Source organism: Syngnathoides biaculeatus, chromosome 6, assembly GCF_019802595.1.
Source record: "Syngnathoides biaculeatus isolate LvHL_M chromosome 6, ASM1980259v1, whole genome shotgun sequence".
In the NCBI taxonomy this organism is placed as follows: domain Eukaryota; kingdom Metazoa; phylum Chordata; class Actinopteri; order Syngnathiformes; family Syngnathidae; genus Syngnathoides; species Syngnathoides biaculeatus.
The window spans coordinates 12,486,705-12,504,828 of record NC_084645.1 but is presented as its reverse complement, the minus strand read 5'-3'; the positions used below and the strand labels follow the sequence as shown (position 1 = coordinate 12,504,828).

Below are 18,124 nucleotides of genomic sequence, written 5' to 3'. Positions count from 1 at the left end.
AAGCCGATTATGCCATTACGTATGTGAATTTGTGAAAAAAAAAAAAAAGACTTAAAGTAAGAGAATTTGTTGAATATATTCTATATTATTTGTTTATTTGATGAAAGCAAAGCAGCATGGTTTCCCCGTGCCTGCAGGGGTTTAATCTGGGCACTCCGGTTTCCTCCCACATCCAAAAAACATGCAACATTAATTGGACACTCCAAATTGATCCTAGGTGTGATCGTGAGTCCGACTGTTCGTCTCGACGTGCCCTGCGATTGGCTGGTAACCAGTTCAGCGTGTACCCCGCCTCCTGCCCAATGACAGCTGTGATAGGCTCCAGCACTACCTGCAACCCTTGTGAGCATAAGTGACTCAGAAAATGGACGGATGGATGGAAAATGATTTAGTGATATTGTGAAGCAATATTTTAATCTGCTTGTTCCGCTTTTATATTTGAATCTAATTCACATTGAGGTGCTCTTATGCCCAATAATAAAAAAAAACAATTAAAGAAGAAATAAGCTAATCAGCGGGACAGCCATGGTTCGATGTTTTGGAGACAAAGAAAGGATTACTCCAACAGCCCAAGAACTTGATGGTTGGTTAATTGAAGACTAAATTGTCCGTTTGTTGAATGGTTGTTTGTTTATATGTGCCTTGGGATTGGTTGGCGATCAGTTCAGGATGTAACCCGCCTCTCGAGTGAGGATAAGCAGCTACTATAATATCCATCCATCCATTTTCTTAGCCGCTCATCCTCACAAGGGTCACAAAGATTGCTGGAGCTTATCCCAGCTGTCAACAGGCAAGAGGCAGGTTACACCCTGAACTGGTTGCCAGCTAACCGCAGGCACATGGAGACAAACAGCCACACTCACAATCACACTTGTCCAATTTATGTTGGATGTTTTGGGGACATGGGAGGAAACCAGAGTGCCCGGAGAAAATCCCCTCAGGCACGGAGAGAACATGCAAACTCCACACACAGGCAGGTTTGAACCCGAGTCCTCAGAACTGTGAGGCCAACACTTTCCAGCTGATCGACAGTGCTGCCTGCCAAGATATATATGGAATAAGGATGACACCTTGTGGCGGCAACATACCGGACAAAACGAAAGGAAAAGAAGAAGACTGAAGTTAACAAAAATGGCAGTCACTGAACGCAAAACTATTTGGCTCAGAGAACTGTATGGTGGTGCTTTGTGACCTTTGAGTGCAGACAACGTAGACTTGATCAAAATATTCGCGTGCGTTGTACTCGCTGCTTTTCCTTTTACGGTAGTATAGCGTAAGGAGGGGCGGGACCATCAACAATACGTCATCGCGTCGCTCCACACACCCGGAAGTATTTCTCGTTCAGTGTTTTTCGAGTAGCTTTGAATTGCTAATCAAATACGCAGCGTTTGTCTGTGAGGAAAAACTTCGAAGATGAGCCAGACACAAAAACAGAGGGTAACCATCGATCACATAGCCGCTAACGCATTTGTGAGAATCGCGTCTCAGGCACTGATCTGTGGTTGAATTCATCTTGACCATTCCTTTTCCTTCCAGGGCCCTGAAGCCCTGAGGGAAGAGGGGAATGGCCTTTTCAAAGCCGGGGACATACAGGGTGCAGTGTGCTGTTACACCAGAGCACTGAAGCTCAGCGACAACATACAGGAGAGCGCTGTACTGTACCGCAACCGCTCTGCATGCTACTTGAAACTGGCGGAGTATAACAAGGCAGAGACGGATGCCTCCAAATGTGATTTATTGCTTCTTGTTTACGGTGTCATTTCCAGAGATGTTTAGCACATTTTACATTAGGAAAAGTTTCAATTATACAGAAACTTATTGCATACACTTCAATTGGGAAAAAAAAATCCAGTTTTTGTGAGTATAGTACCTTTTTTTTTAAGGGCTTTGTGTTTTGAACATTTTTTTCTGGCCAATAATTTTTCTCCGTTTTTATGTCTAATATTTTTGTCCTGTTTTAATGAATTTAATTATTCCCACTTGTTTTTTAGACTATATTTTTTCTGTGATCCGGACACGTCATACTCACGTGAGAACCTCGGAACTGTAAATTACACTGTGGACTTCGTAGTAAGCAACATGACTGGCTGATTCAGTATGGTCACGTTTTATTTTGATATAGGTTTAAGAGACTGGGAGATACTCGTGTCTTTGAGTCACAAGTGGTATTGTTTTTTAGTTTGTCGACTTTACTCAGTCACCTGCGGACTTCGTGTTTGTTTAGGAGGAAAGCCCATTCAGTTCTGCTCGATACAGCAATGTTTGTCCAGAATCTGTCGGACGAATATAGCATGGTCCATGGGTACAAGATGATGCATTTAAAAGCCTTAGTACTGGTGACTCAAGAGACGATCTGGAGACAAATGAAATGCTGGATTGGGTGGTTGAAGGTGTGCAAGCAGTAATCCATTAATCCGCCATTAGAGAGTTCGAAGAGTCACTCTTTGCAAGTTCTCCCGTTTGTTCAATGCGTCCTGATGACTAGGGGGAAAAAAATTAGTCAGAAAAACAACGGGAAAGACTACTCGGAAAAATGGGCGGGGAAAATCCTCAGAAAAACGAGAAAATAGTATTTCAACCAGGATGAACACATTTGAAAAATAAAAAAGTTTTTTTTTGTAAAAATATTACTGCGAAAAACAGGATTTTTCTTTAAATCCACGTGATCGCAATACACGTCCATACAACTAATAGTAGAAGTCATTTCCCTCAACGGTGTATCACATTTATGCATACTCATTGGGCACTTTATTACATACGCCTCACAACAGTAGAAAAGTGGAACAGTGTGAGTATGACAGTACAACAAACATGACACATGACAAAAATACAGTTTAATTAAACACTTTTACTATTCTAATTGTGTCCTTGCATTTTGTCTTTGTACAGACCAATTTTAATATACTGAACATTTCAGATACATTAGATTTAATCATCATTAGATTTTGCACGTGAGCATTATCATTTGGCCAGTGTATTTACACAATTACCTTTATTTTGTGTCTTTTAGCTCTCGATACTGACCCAAGTGATGTGAAAGCCAGGTTTCGGAGGGCTCAGGCTTTTCAGAAACTTGGACGTCTTGACCAGGCCTTTGTAGATGTGCAGCGGTGTGCCCAGCTTGAACCCAAAAATAAAGCATTCCAAGACCTCCTAAGACAGCTAGGGGCACAGATGCAGCAGCAGGTGATGTAATGCCCACGTGAGTGTTCAATGATTTTTCAAAAATCATCAGCCTTTTTATTTTATCCTTGTAGTCGCAACAACTAAACTCCACAGATGCACGTGTGCAACAGATGTTCGCACTCCTTGTAGATATGTCTGTTAAAGATTCTGACCGACAAAAGGTAGGATTGCTTTGCCAGGAAAGAAGTTACAGAAGATAATGATATATTTCTTGGCTGCCAAAGTAATGTTTAAAAAAAAACTGATTTCAGGCTGCCCAGAATCTAGTGGTGTTATCTCGAGAAGACGCAGGAGCTGAGCAGATTTTCCGAAATGATGGCGTAAGGCTGATTCATCAACTGCTTAAGTCAAACCAGGAGGATCTTGTCCTTTCTGCTCTGAGGACTCTGGTTGGCTTGTGTACAGAGCATCAGTCCAGAGTAAATACAACAATTTTTCATCCATTTCATTACTGTTATTGCTTGCCCTCATTAGAGCTGGAACCTATCAGAGCAGATTCAGGGGTGAGAGTTGGGGTAAACCCCAAGACTGATCGTGAGTGACTCACAGGGAACAAAGAGACAATTGTTTAAACTGACAATCACACTTAAAAACAGTTCAAAGTCTTCATTAACTCACTTGGAAATTTACTGTATATTCGTCAACTGGAATCCAACTATTTACTACTACCAATGAACCTGCTTGTCCTATTAGTTTTTCACTGGTTAGGCATGGAATCGGTTTGTATCTGCGGTACATTGTTGTCATCTTTTGACTTTGTTCTGCACTTTTAATTTTTTGCACTCATAATTAATTCACAATTTTATCTGCATCACAATCATACATTACAGTGTCCATCTGGCTTATCCCATAGGATTTTGATTTTGTGCTCTGCTGGAACGTGTGGTTGTATTTCTAGACTATGGCAATAGTGAATGAGCTGGGCATGGATCAACTGTGTGCAGTCATGGGATCAGGAGGCTCTGCTATTTCTCTGGCCACCTGCCACCTGCTGCAGGTCATGTTTGAGGCTCTCACAGAGGGCATGAAGAGGGAGATCAGAAGAAAAGAAGAAGCCATACTTCCTGGTAAGTTTGGACTCTCATCATTTTTGTGTTTTGTTTCATGAGAGGTGCAGTAAAGTGACCAAAATGATATTGTAAATTTCTACACACCACAGAGAAAAGTGGCATTAATAAGCCAGACAAACTTCAGAAAATTAAATTTTAAATTAAAACAATTGCAAAGTTTGTGAAATCACGGTTGCAAATGGTCAAGATTTTTTCAGCTTCCAAACGGTGTGGGCATGTCAGGTAATACTCAGGGAAAAAAAAAACCCTTGGGACTTCAGCTGTCAATCCAATACATACCTTTTGCTCGGCACTTTAGCCACAAGAGGAATATTCCCAGCTATGAACATACGTTCTCATAGGCTGCAGAGAGTTACCCCGCTGCAGCCAGGCAGTCTCTGGGCCCTGGCATAATGACAGGCAAAATTGTCTCTCCTTTGCCTGCATTGTAATTCCGTGGGCCATGCTTCACGTTGCTGTGGCCACCGAAGGGTGCAACACGTGTGGCCACAGCAGTGTCGCTGCCTTTACCCCAATTCCAATGAAGTTCTGATGTTCTGTAAAATGTAAATAAAAATAGATTACAGATTGGCAAATACTTTCAATCTACAAACCCAATTCCAGTGAAGTTGGGACATTGTGTTAAACAATGAAAACACAATTTAATGATTTGCAAATGTTGTTCAACCTGTATTTAATTTAATGCACTTCAAAGACACGATATTTAATGTTCAAATTTTATGGTTGGAACATGTTCCAAAAAAAAAAAAAAAACTGGGACAGGTGCACAAAAAGACTAAGAAAGATGAGGAATGCTCATCAAACACCTGTTTGGAATATCCCGCAGGTGAACAGGGTAATTGGGAAGAGATGGGTGCCACGATTGCCTATAAAAGGCGCTTCTGTAAATTGTTCAGTCATTCAAAAGCAAAGCTGGAGTGAGGGTCACCTCATTGTGAACAAGGTCATGAGAAAATAGTTCAACAGTTTAAAGTGGGACTGTCATCCCTATAAACATTCTAAAATAGATATTGTAATGAAAAATACATATAACAGTATTCACTTCGATGTCTATTCGAAAAGAAATACTGAGCGGAGAGCGCGTCATCCATGCACAAAGTTGCGCAATTGAGTGTCCCTCGACATCCAAGTGACAGAGCCGAGCGGTGCTGCTTTAGGGGGTGCTCACAGACGCCACAGTACTGAGCAACACAGTCGAGCCAGGGAGCTTTATGCGCGCACGCGACTGAGTAACACATTCTCGGCTGGGTTCTTCAGAGCTGCCCCCGTTGCAAAGCCCGACGTGCAGCCTTCGCAGAAGCTGTGACCGCCGAACGCGGCGCCGCAGTACGCGATGAACACTATCGAGACGAGGCTGAGTGAAACATTGTTGGCTGGGCGACGCACACATCGACACATTTCATACGCGGATCTTTTGTTACGTTATGAGAGAGACCGATTACGTGGTCCGCCCCAAACTATTATTTTTGTTTAGTAGCTGTATACACACCTGTTATTTGGAACCCACGAACCTCGTTCTCTACACCCGTGCAATCCATTTTTCACAATGAACAGGGTCTCTTTCAAACTTATGAAGGGTAAGTCCATTCTCCCGAGTGTTCAAGCAATGTCCTGCAATGCAATGACCCGGCATTTTGGCTAACACGAAGGAACAACGAGCTACCTTCCCGGGGGTAAAACTAATGGAAACAAACAAGTCCACGAGGGGGAGCCGCTGTCCTTTACGTCACTTCCTGCTTCTTCTCGAAAACAAATCCCTGAGAGGATTTTCATGGCGGGAGTTACAAAAAGCTTTATACGTTAAAATCATGTTTTGTGGTGAAAAAACACATGGGACCATATTGGCTATGGGTTTTTCATCAATATACCAAAAATCATCCATTTCATGACAGGCCCACTTTAAGGACAATCTTCATCAATGTACAATTGCATTGAAGGTTACTTATTTCATTATCTATGGTCCATTATATCAAAAGGTTCAAAGAATTTGGAGAAGTCAATCCTTGTAAACGGCAAGGCCGAAAACCAACATTGGATGCCCGTGACCTTCGATCCCTCAGGTGGCATTGCATCAAAAACCAGCATCAATGTGTAAGGAATAACAGCACATGGGCTCAGGAACACTTCAGAAAACCAATGTCAGTAAATACAGTTCGCCACAACATGTGTAAGTACAAACTAAAAAACGACTATGGAAAGCAAAAGCCATTTATCAACAACACCCAGAAATGCCACCGACCTCTCTAGGCTAATTTAAGATGGACTGATGCAACGTGGAAAAGTGTTCTGTGGCCCAATGAGTCCACATTTCAAATTGTTTTGGGAAATTGTGGACGTTGTGTACTCGGGACCAAAGAGGAAAAGAACCATCAAGACTGTTATGGATCCAACGTTCAAATGCCAGCATCTTTGATGGTATGAGGGTATGTCAGTTCGAATGGCGTGGGTAACATACACCTCTGTGAAGGCACATTAATGGAGAAACATGCTGGCCTGTCTGAACAGCTGCAGAGCGTTGGCCAAACAGTTCTGAGTACCGGGGTTCAAATCCCGGCCCCGTCTGAGTGGAGTTTGCATGTTCTTGCTGTGCCTGCGTTGGTTTTCTCCGGGCACTGCGGTTTCCTCCCAGATCCCAAAAACATGCATTCATTGGAGACTCTAAATTCCCCCTTGGTGTGATTGTGAGTTTGACTGTTGTGTGTCTTTGTGTGCCCTTTACTTGGTTGGCACCCAGTTCAAGCTGTACCATGCCTCCTGGCCGAAAATAACTGGGATAGGCTTCGGCACTCCTGCAACCCTTGTGAGAATGAGCGTCACAAATAATGGATGGATGGCTATGCTGGCCTGTTGTTTGGAATATTTTCAGCATTTACCTTCAACATATTTAATGTATTTATTGTGTGGGGAGGGGGACAAAAATTACTTTAGTGAGTCTTTACTTATAGATTCTTTCAATTTGACTTTAAAGTTTAAGGCGAAAGTGAAAATCCCAACAGGAATCTAGAAAAACTTTCAACATTTTCTGTATAAGATGTAAACTTTTTGTGATAAAGTTTTGGCTCCCATTATGGCTGTAATTTTTACTTTTCTGTATGTTGCAAATGTACTGCATGAATTATAAAATATTCTATGTGATCAGATGCTTTTTCCTCAGGTGCATTCAACGTTCGTTGTCTGTACCCATTTTAACACAGAACCATCCAAGGAGCTTCGCTCAATGCTACGTCACCTGTTGGAGATGCTGCCAGCATCAAATGTGTCAGGACCCGGCAGAGACAACGCCATCAACCTTCTAGTCAAACAAGTACCCCGCAAGTCCTTAAAGAACCCAGATAACTCCCTGACACTCTTGGTGATCGACCAGGGTATGTCACTTAACAGACTTTGGTTTCTATAGAAATCACATTTTACCTTATGAGTCTAGTTTTTTGTTTTTTAATAAATGAGGAATTAGGTGTTTCTCCTTACCAATGGAAAGTAAAGGACATTTCAGAGACTATTTACTTATTGTGTAGATGCATGTTGTCACCCAGATCAATTGATTCCTCTTGCAGGGCTGAAGAAGATTTTGGAGGTAGCTGCATCATTGCCTGAGCTCTCAGAAGGACCAAAACTGACAGAGAACTCCCACATGAGCTGCTCTGTCTTGCTTACCAAGCTTTATGATGATCTTCAAAGCGACAAGGAGAGGGAAAACTTCAACAAACTATGTGAAGACTATGTTCGGTAAGTTGGTCACCCAGGCTTCTCGAAATAATTCTTACTGTTTGTGACAAAATAACAAAGAAACCCACTCTGTTCTTCTAAATTGTAACTTCAAATACGAATGCTGTTTGTTTGGTTTAGACAACAATTTAACCAAACAGATCTGGATGCCAAGCTGCGAGCCATCCAGACCGTATCTGTACTCCTCCAAGGGCCGAGCGATGTTGGCAACCGAACACTAGAGTTGTCAGGAATGATGGATGCAGTTATATCCTTGTGTGCTTCTGAAGATGTAAATCACCAGCAGGTAGCAGTGGAGGCTCTTATTCATGCAGCAGGTAAATCAAAGAGGGCTTCATTTATCACAGCCAATGGTGTAGCACTTCTCAAGGACCTCTACAAGAAAAGTGACAATGACAGGATACGCGTGAGAGCCTTGGTGGTGAGAAAGCCATTGTAGATGTGAGCATCTTTAAATGTAGATGCAACTAACAATGGTCTCTGGTTATATTCAGGGTTTGTGCAAACTTGGATCAGCAGGAGGGACAGATTTCAGCATGAAGCAGTTTGCAGAAGGATCCACACTAAAGCTGTCCAAGCAGTGCAGGAAGTATGTATGACTGCAGAATTTTCCACTTTTTAGGACTAAAGTGTAACTGCAAAAAAAAAAAAAAACAGCTATGGGGTGGTTTTTCTTCCCTGTTAGATGGCTTTGTAACGAGTCTCTGCCTGCTACATCCCGTCGATGGTCTGTGGAAGGTCTTGCCTATCTCACCTTTGATGCTGATGTCAAAGAAGACTTGGTTGATGACAAGAATGCTCTTTGGGCCATGTTTGAACTAGCAAAGGTTTGATTTGTCGTGTGTTTTGGTCTGTGAATATATGGGAAAGAATTGTCACATTCCTCACTCTGTTTATGCTGAGGTTTTGGTTTTTTTTTTTTGTCTGTGGACCAAAGATAAGTAGAGGACTTGAGTTGTGTTGAAATGCAGTGGACTGACTTTAAAGAGGCAGTTCATGCTTGCAAACCAAGGAACAGCATCCTCACAAAGATGTGAAACATTCATTGGCAGTGATAGAAAATACTTGATTCCATTAGGTTTAGGGGGCCCATTACTGTTTACACAGAGGCATATAACTTTGAATGTTTGTTTTTTTTTTGTTCTTCATCAATGAAATCACCATCTAAAAACAAAATTTAAGTTCACTTGGGGTGAAAATTTGAGAAGGGGGTCAATACTTCCTCACGACACTATACAGTATATGACACAGCAATCTACTAATTAATGTTATCCCAAGATAACATCATCGTTGCTGTTTTGTTGTTGTTTCTTGCAGTCTGAGGACAAAACTGTGCTCTTTGCTGTTGGCTCCACTCTAGTGAACTGTACCAACAGTTATGAGGTGGAAAAGCCTGATCCTCAGATGGTCGAGCTGGCCAAGTATGCAAAGCAGCATGTGCCAGAGGAGCACCCCAAGGTCACACTCCAATACCTTTTTCAATATTCCTGAAATTTCGTTCTTATTACATTAGTTTTGTTCTGTAAACCAAGACTGTGTGAAATTATCTGATCTATCAGGATGCAGCTTCGTATGTAGAGAAGAGGCTGACAAAGTTGCTGGAGGCCGGAGCGGTTTCTGCATTAGTGTGTATGGTAAAACATGAGAGTCCTGCACTCACAGATGCTTGTAGAGAATGTATCGCCAGGTAGGTCGGAAATGACTTTTTATTCTTGGTTCTATCCATCTGTACATTTACTCAGTGTGTTATAATCTTGCATGTCAGGGTGTTCTTGGCTTTGGTGGAGCGACAGGAAGATAGAGGCACAGTAGTGGCACAAGGTGGGGGAAAGGTACGTCGCAAGAAATATGCTTTGTTTACTCAATATTTGAGGGTCCCACACGATTGATTGTTGTTCATTGTTTCCCCCCTCATAGGCTCTCATCCCACTGGCATCTGATAACACTGATGTAGGAAAAGTCAAAGCAGCACAAGCTCTTTCTAAAATTACTATTACATCCAATCCAGAGATTGCCTTCCCAGGAGAAAGGGTAAAAAAAAAAAAAAAAAGACTGATTTACTTTTGTTTTTAACGCTACATTTTGCTAGTTAATTTCTTCTTGTTTTATTTCAGATTTATGAGGTTGTGCGCCCCCTGGTCAGTCTGTTAAGTCTTCATTGCACCTTGCTCCAGAACTTTGAAGCACTCATGGCTTTGACCAACCTGGCTGGAATCAGTGAGCGACTAAGGTTGGCCACTAGGGTGATGTCTCTCCAAAGAAACTGACTTTAAAACGGGTCTCCAACAAATTGCTACATTATTTTGGTAGTTCATCTAGGGATAAATACAAATCTGCACAAAGTATATTTTTCCCAAATTTATTTAATTTCTTTTTACATCAAATTCCCACTTAAGTCGAGCACTGCTATATAAATACAGTACAATTAAATATTACTTCCAGTCATGAATAAATCAAGTTTGGAGGTTTTATTTACATAATTGACTGTTTTAGGTGCTTTTTACTTCTCATATATTTTCTAAATGTATATAAACTATTTCTGTAACTATTGTCCTAACTATTTCTTCAGTCAAACATAGTTTAATATGGTTTTTGTTGATTCTTGAAATATTTTGTCACAGACAAAAGATAATAAAAGAGAAGGCTGTGCCAAAAATTGAAGGGTACATGTTTGAGGAGCACAACCTGGTCCGAGCAGCTGCCACAGAGTGCATGTGTAACCTCATTTTGAGCACAGAGGTTAGGTTTGAAATCAGTGATTCAGTGCCACAAATGTGTTATAAAGCTGAACTAAAAAAAAAAAATGTCTCTGTATGATCAGGTGCAGGAGCTGTACCTTCCCACTGGCAATGATCGCCTTAAGCTGCTTGTGCTCTACTGTGGCGAGGATGACGAAAGGCTGAGAAGAGCCGCTGCAGGAACGCTCGCCATGTTGACTGCTGAGCAGCCTGAGCTTTGTGCTCGTATCACCGCAGCAGTGAGCAAAGTTCCATATCCCTTCCCACTATTGTCACGTTGTAAACAACATGGGTACTAACACCATTTTTTTTTTCAGACCACCCACTGGCTGGAGATCCTGCAGGCACTGCTACTCAGTGAAATATCTGATTTGCGCCATCGTGGAGTGGTCATAGTTCGTAACATGATGCAAGCTGAGAAGAGTCTTGCAGAGACACTAATTGAGAGTGAAGTTTTGGAGATTCTTTCGGTTTTAGCAAAGGGAGGGCAGATTGCACTAGAACCAGCCACAGAAATAGCTCAGAGCTGCCTGGATAAGGCGATGGAGTATGGCATCATCATGAGTAGAGAGGAAAACAAAAGTCCAGAAGTAATGAAATCTTGAACCAACCTGCACAGTAGGAATTTGTGTCCTCAGAGCTATATCCACTACATCAGGGGTGTTGAACTCATTTTTGCCACGGGGCACATTGTATTTCTCAGAGGGGCGTTATGACTGTGAAACCATAAAAATCTTTTAGTGCCTCATCATATTTACATATGCAATTTATGAACTAGGTTTGGAATCAGAAATCAAGAGTAAGGGGGCTTTCCATCTATTGTTGTTTGATAACATGAAAATGCTTGCACTGTCTTAATGTTATCATTCATGATATGCCATTCTAAATCTTGGTATAGATTTGAACAAAAATCATGGAAGTTGATGTACATGATTTGCCTTTGCAGGCAACATAAACTCGTGGCGTGCCAGATCTGGCCCATGGACCTCGAGTTTGAACCTGTGCATTACATAAACACTTAATCCATTTCAACTTTTTTTTTTTTTTATCAGATTTTTCTGAATTTTATACTGAAAAACCTCATAGAAGACCAGAAAGTTCCTAACTTTGGTCTTTCACACACAAACACACATACTTGTCACAACCTTTATACCTGCTTCATCACATTTCCAATAAATGTACTGTATTTATTTCACCATAAGTCACTTGTAGTTCTATGTATGTAATGCACCAAAAAATTGTTCCACTTTTCATACTTGTTTCAATTTTGTTATTCTAAACCATTTGACAATTTGGAAGTTTCTTTTGAAAAAAGAAATGCAGTCATCTATATTGTCCTGAACAGTATTTGTATGTGCAGGCACACTAATAATAATACACGATAAAACGAGCCGCTACATTTCAGTTTATGACAATTTTGCAGGACGCAACGTAACACACGCGGTCACGCTCCGATGGATCCCACAAGCTCGTTTTGAGCTACATGGCTACGGCGAGGTTGAGCGTAGTAGGGGCAAAGTAGTCAATGTAAACGTTAAAAAAGAAAAAGCAAGAATCTCGGCACTTTGTGTCAAATATGGTGGCCCACAACACCGCACAATTACAAGAACGGTATTGATAAACTTAAAGGTTAAAGTAAAAATGAGCCCCCCCCTCCCCCCAATAGGTTTAGACAAGTTTTGGCACTGCAAAAAAAGTAATAATCATGAAAATCTGTTGATAAATAAGCATGAAGCGATTTAATGTAAATATTCAGACATTGCCTTTAGATAGGTACCTCGCCCCTGCTAACATGGCCGCCACGCAGGCAGGTTGATTAGTCTTCGCAGGAAGCTGCAGCATGTGGACTCCGTTTTTCCTGGGACTGTGTCACTGGCAGTAGGAATGCGCTGGTTCGGCTTCGGATTCAACGCCTTTGGACAGATACATGCGGCTGATCTTACTATCGACGACGGCACCCCCAATGGAATTAAAGTGATCACACCGAGAGAATTGAAGTGTCATGTTGACGGAAGCTGCTGTAAGAAAACAAGTGGACTCCGAGCGAGTTGGAGTCGGAGAGCATCCCTCCATTCGAATGGTGACACGCGTCACTTAGTTCAATACGTTAATGATTATGCAATGTCACAATCCCTGATCTTATGGCTCGACCTCATTGTATCGTTGCCAGGTGCTCCCTCTTTGTGCTTGGCAGGTTTCAACGCTGCGAGGGGGGTTGACGTGACGGGGTGCACGGACGCTCTTATCGGGGAGTCTTTCTTAGTCCTCGCTTTTCCGGACAGATTTGAGTCATGGCACATGGACAACGACGAGAAGACGACTCCTGTATGGAGCATGGAAATCAAAACAACGTCTGATAGTGCTGGTAAACGTGACCTGTCGGTACTTTATTAACTAAGCTAGATGAGAGATGAGTCTGTGGTATTTTTATTCGCCTATTCAACACAGCGCCATCCTCTGGTTTGGTTGTTGTGTTCAACGTTGCAAAATTCTACTAAAGTCCCACTTCACTCTGTTGCTTTCCAGGGCCATCTCTGAATCTGCCATTAATCCCTGATGGTTACATTGCCATAAACCCCCCCTTCTACCTACCATTATCCCCACACCTGAAGGCCACTAGGCTGGCAGTGGGTGCAGAGCACAGCGTTCTCCTCAGTGCTTCTGGAGCTGTGTACACGTGGGGGCTTGGCAGGTATCACACACACATTATTTTTCATCTGCAGCAGTGGGACACACTTTTGTTGTCAAGTTGTGACCCACTTTTACACAAGTAAAGAACAGGAATTCTTCAAAAATTACTTGGAAAAAACCCCACTTGTATTTGCACTTCCTAACCACACCACCCTGGACTGTTGACTCCTAGTTTTTTAAGTCCTCCCTCACTGGCTCATGTCCCTGAAGCCTGACCACCCCCACTCTCATTCATGCACATAAATTCTGGCTCACCGGTACTTGGTTTAATCTTCATTCCACTCCTTTCCAGTGCATGGCTCCGTCTTTCTTACTGTTCCTCCACCTGCTCGCTGCTTTCACTGCAGCTCTCAATGTCATCAAGTCATAATGTGTGTAGGATGATGTAAATAGTGTTTAAAGGGCATGTTTTATGTCAATTATTTTGTGACTCAGTCTTTTGTTTTATTATTTGCTAATCATGCTACTCTGTTGTTGTGTGATCATTTTTGTTTCAATGTGACACTGTGAGTGTGTCAAACATAATCAGTAATGACCTACCTACAAAGGCAGTGTGTCAAACTCATTTTTCTCACGGGCCACATTGTGCAGTTTCCCTCAGATGGCCGTGATGACTGTGAAACAAAAATATTTAATCATCTTATTACTTGATCAATTTTTGGAATTAGCTTTGGAATCAGAAATCAAGGGTAACTGGTATGTGTTTTTCAACTTTTTATGTTTGGTAACACAAAAATGCTTGTAATATCTCAACTTTATCATTTATGATGTATGACAATTTGAAATTTTGGTACAGATTTTTACAATAATCATTGACACTCTAGATTCGGCTTCTCAGGCCACATAAAATCATGTCGGGCCGGATCTGGCCCCCAGGGCTTGAGTTTGACCGCTGTGGTGGAGGGCAATGTAAGCTTCTATTGCTTACGGATGTGAAATGCAGTTTTTTTTTTTTCTCACTGTCTGGTGAGCACCATCATATGGTAGCTCTGAAACATGGGCTGGCATGCGTGCTGACAGTGTAACCAGAGTGTATTAATACTGCATTCATTATTTGCGTATGTCTGTTATCTGTGGGAGTGTAAGGAACATAACCCCTGCAAATAACGGAGGAACGCTATAATTTTAGGGAACAATTATTATGTCGGCACACCTTATGATCTCTCACAGCACACTGGTTGGGAGTCACTGATCTGAGTGTTAATGGGTTCAAAAATGATTTATTCACTAGAAATAATGTGTCTTTGGTTGGCACAGTGAACAACCCATTTGCACATCTGCCTCACTGTTCTCCCCATGTTTGTGTGGGTTTTCTCCAGGTACTCCAGTTTTCTCCCACATTCTCCTAAACATGCATGCTAGGTTAATTGAGGACTGTAAATTGTAAATGGTTGTTTATTTATACTCTTGCCCAGTGTCAGCCGGGATTGGCTCCATTTTGGCCGCGACTAGTGAGGATAAGCGGTACGGAAAATGAATGAGTGTATCAACTATCTATGCCAGCAACTGCTCTTCCACGAGACGGAAGAAAGTAAAAAATGAACGTGTACATCCACAATTTGATTATTATTTTTAGACTTTTTCCTCATGTAAAATGAGACTTGGCCCAATAAAGCTTCTTTATTCCTGATCTACAGAATATGTTCATAACAGTATTTCATTTTTTGCTACTCACCAGTCATGGTCAGTTAGGGCACGGGGGGCTATCATCTGAAGAGCACCCCAGGGTAGTGGAGGCCCTATGGGGCATGACCATGAGCAGTGTTGCCACAGGAGGCTGGCACACCGTCTGTGTTAGTGGTAAGAATAACTGTTAAGGTTGTTAATTTGATGTGATCCCGGATTCACATAAGGTACAACATTGTACTAACAGATGGGGGTGACCTGTATGTGTGGGGCTGGAACGAGAGTGGCCAGCTTGGACTTCCCTCGCGAGGTGTGAGGAGTGGACAGCAGACTCAAAGTAGTCAAGCAGCAGCAGGTTAGTCTTTATATTTAACACTGATCTAGCTGGTATCGATCAGTTACAGGGTGCTTTTATTTACATTTTTATTTTTTAAATCAACTTCCAATATTTCTGTCTAAAATGTAAGCATCATATGTTTGTGCTGCTTGTATGTAATTTACACATTTTCCATACAGTAACTACGGCTGCCTCAGAGTTCTGGGGCTGTAGTTTGGAAAAACGGGCTCCAGTTTACCTGTGTGGAGTTTTGGATGTTCTAAATCAGGGATGCCCAATGCTATGATCACAATCTACCAGTTGATCTCCCAGGCAGTTATATGGTCTCACGACCACATGGCCACCCCCCGAGCGCCCCCCCCCCCAAAAAAAAAGAAAAAAACGTGTCTTCCATCCTGTCGCTTGATTCAAGTGTGGCTAATATGTAGATTGCGCTGGTAGCTTGATTGACATTCAGTTTGTCCAATCCTGGTCAAAGTGTGGTTACCCCCCCCCCCTCTTCTAAATTGTATGTTTGAGAGTGAAAGAGAGACAAAAATAAATTTTAGTCAGCACAGAAAACCTTTGTTCGATGTACATATAATCAATCCATCAAGATGGCAAGTCGTACACGAGAAGCCAAACAAACAGTACCTTCAAAAACTGAATTATTTGCTGTCATTCATTCTCATGAATGTGAGTGATGTCCTTCCTAGGTTTCCAGCTGTGGCTTACCCCACTCTATCACGTTTTTCACATTTTAGATGTACAAAATAAAAAATGTAACCTGAAAAATATCAATAGCAGCTACCTAAATAATAATATTTGAGGTTTTCTGTGACTCATTGACTTTAAGTTAAATATCTGTGGGTCTTTCAACTCTTCAAAATTACAGTCGTCTTCATATACAGATAATACGCTGGAGGAAGAGAAGGAGAAAGACGTGTTTATATCCATCCAGGCATTCCCGGCACTCTTGGACATCACTCCATCGTGTGAGGTGACAACGGTTGGCTGTGGCTCACGACACACAGCTGCAGTGACAAGTAAGACGTTCACATAAAATCTTTCTCATTAGACCGTTCAAAATTTTTTTTAACAAGTGATTAAAAAAAAACAAATCATTTAAATTATGTATTGCTCACAAGTCTCGTTATACGGTATCTCATGAACTTTGAAATGAGTAAAATAGAAGAATGACAAAGTTCATGTAACCTTAGTACAAACAAGTATAACAGCATCTGTCACCTGCGACGGTGAATTTCCTCAAATTTGAATTGCTGACAGGTGAATAGTCTGGATCAGAGAGATATGAAACCTGGTTTGTCATTTTAACAGCCCCCAGAAACCATGTTTAATGTGGTTAACTGAAAAATATGATTCATTTGTTTTGCTTACTATAAGCATATTTTTTTAACGCGGTCATCAATGTGTGGATTCTCTACAAACTTTCATTGGACGACCCTAATAAACACTACCACTTTAAAAGAATTGGACTTCCACGTCGAAAAGATGAAACTTTTCTACAATGCATTGGGTCCCCATAAGAGCTGATGAAATGAGTGAGTCCAATGTGGAGTTTTGTTTTCAATGTGAGCTTTCTCATTTTAGCCACAGGTGATCTCTACACATGGGGATGGGGTGAGTTGGAGTCTTACTCTGCATTGGCGGAGCAAATATTCTCAATGACAGTAATGTAACTTTTAATTCACAAAAAGGGGCAATTTCCTTGTCTTTCGCTCAGGTCAGTACGGTCAGCTGGGATATGAAGCATCGTGTTCAGACGTGCCGCACCATGTGGAGTTCTTCACAAAACAACAGATGCGTGTCGTCAATGTCACATGTGGGGCGTGGAATACTTTTGCCGCTGTAGTCAAGGAGGAAGTGGCTGCCTCTTAAATATTATGGAATCCAATGGACAGGGATGAGAATTTTCCGCCGATCGGCGGATTTCCGATTTTTTTCAGACCAAAATGTCCATTCTCGAGATAACCCCAAATCCGTTGAGAAAATTTCAGAGGGGGTAGGGTATCGTGCGCCTGCCTCTCAGTGGTGGGCTCCGAGCTGCAAGTTCGGCTTAGTGCTAGCACAAGCACGACTATCATATGCTGTTCTAACTTGCTCGGTATTGTAAATATTTGCATTTTGTGACATAAACATTAAAACTTGTTTGCGGTAAATTACTCGATTGGACAACAGAGTTATACAGTATAACGATCCAATCGTGTTAGTGGTTAATCGAGTTTCACCATTGCCATGTACATGTGTTCTCGGTTCTCAGAAATCGCAGTGTAACTTGTTAGTTAGCCAAGTAACGGCGCGTGGGACTTAGATCGCGCGAACTGAGCGACGGTGTGTTCAAAGTTTTACGATGGTGAAAGTATTGGGGAAAAAAAGAATGAAGATCGAGCGAGGGCAATTGACAAGGATGCTGGAATCAAAAACTGTTTCAGACGGGCATGGCTTGAAAAAGTGTAACCGTGCAGATGGGACCGAAAACGGTATCAACATGTCTAACCGAACACATACAAAAAGTGGACACTCCTGGCAAAGTGCTGTACACTCTGTTCCGATAGGAGCAAAAAATATCCAGGAGGAAACTCAACACCCACCCACCCCCACCTCCATCGGCATACATTTTCTGTGTTTTTCCAAATTGGTCATTCTCATCCCTGTATGGATAAACATGGACTTTGCACTATAATGTCTTTAGGGAACTGACAACTTAGACTTGAATTAAAGTATTTGTACATGTACAAGAATGGGAACTT

General features: G+C 41.8%; 2 protein-coding genes and 1 long non-coding RNA gene across 8 annotated transcripts; 2 read left to right on the top strand and 1 right to left on the bottom strand.

Annotated features, from left to right (window-relative positions):
• Positions 1–1,279: 1,279 nt before the first annotated feature.
• unc45a (unc-45 myosin chaperone A) lies at positions 1,280–11,989 on the top strand. 4 transcript variants are annotated; one of them, XM_061822057.1, is made up of 19 exons: positions 1,280–1,437; positions 1,537–1,729; positions 3,011–3,186; positions 3,258–3,347; positions 3,438–3,605; positions 4,085–4,253; positions 7,451–7,621; positions 7,811–7,982; positions 8,103–8,403; positions 8,477–8,571; positions 8,668–8,809; positions 9,300–9,440; positions 9,542–9,669; positions 9,748–9,814; positions 9,900–10,013; positions 10,097–10,212; positions 10,604–10,721; positions 10,804–10,959; positions 11,038–11,986. In XM_061822057.1, exons 1-19 carry the CDS (start codon positions 1,414–1,416, stop codon positions 11,323–11,325), a joined length of 2,829 nt encoding a protein of 942 aa, XP_061678041.1. In that variant the 5' UTR covers positions 1,280–1,413; the 3' UTR covers positions 11,326–11,986. The 4 variants fall into 4 exon arrangements, 3 of the variants coding, with proteins under 3 accessions (XP_061678041.1, XP_061678040.1, XP_061678042.1); XM_061822056.1 differs by having other exon boundaries at positions 1,318–1,470; positions 11,038–11,989; XR_009795314.1 differs by lacking the exon at positions 10,604–10,721 and having other exon boundaries at positions 1,313–1,470; positions 11,038–11,178.
• LOC133501902 (uncharacterized) lies at positions 3,046–12,632 on the bottom strand. Its single transcript, XR_009795315.1, has 3 exons — positions 12,498–12,632; positions 4,536–4,792; positions 3,046–3,162 (listed from the first exon to the last, which is right to left on the bottom strand). It is a non-coding gene; the product is annotated as an uncharacterized LOC133501902 (long non-coding RNA).
• Positions 12,136–18,115, top strand: LOC133501900 (RCC1 domain-containing protein 1). Of its 3 annotated transcripts, none has more exons than XM_061822060.1 (8): positions 12,136–12,800; positions 12,891–13,085; positions 13,247–13,412; positions 15,090–15,211; positions 15,285–15,392; positions 16,265–16,399; positions 16,965–16,994; positions 17,072–18,115. In XM_061822060.1, the coding sequence occupies exons 1-8, from the start codon at positions 12,605–12,607 to the stop codon at positions 17,224–17,226; spliced, it is 1,107 nt and encodes a 368-aa protein (XP_061678044.1). In that variant the 5' UTR covers positions 12,136–12,604; the 3' UTR covers positions 17,227–18,115. The 3 variants fall into 3 exon arrangements, with proteins under 3 accessions (XP_061678044.1, XP_061678045.1, XP_061678043.1); XM_061822059.1 differs by having other exon boundaries at positions 12,140–12,800; positions 17,098–18,115; XM_061822061.1 differs by lacking the exon at positions 16,965–16,994 and having other exon boundaries at positions 12,137–12,800; positions 17,098–18,115.
• Positions 18,116–18,124: the final 9 nt, after the last annotated feature.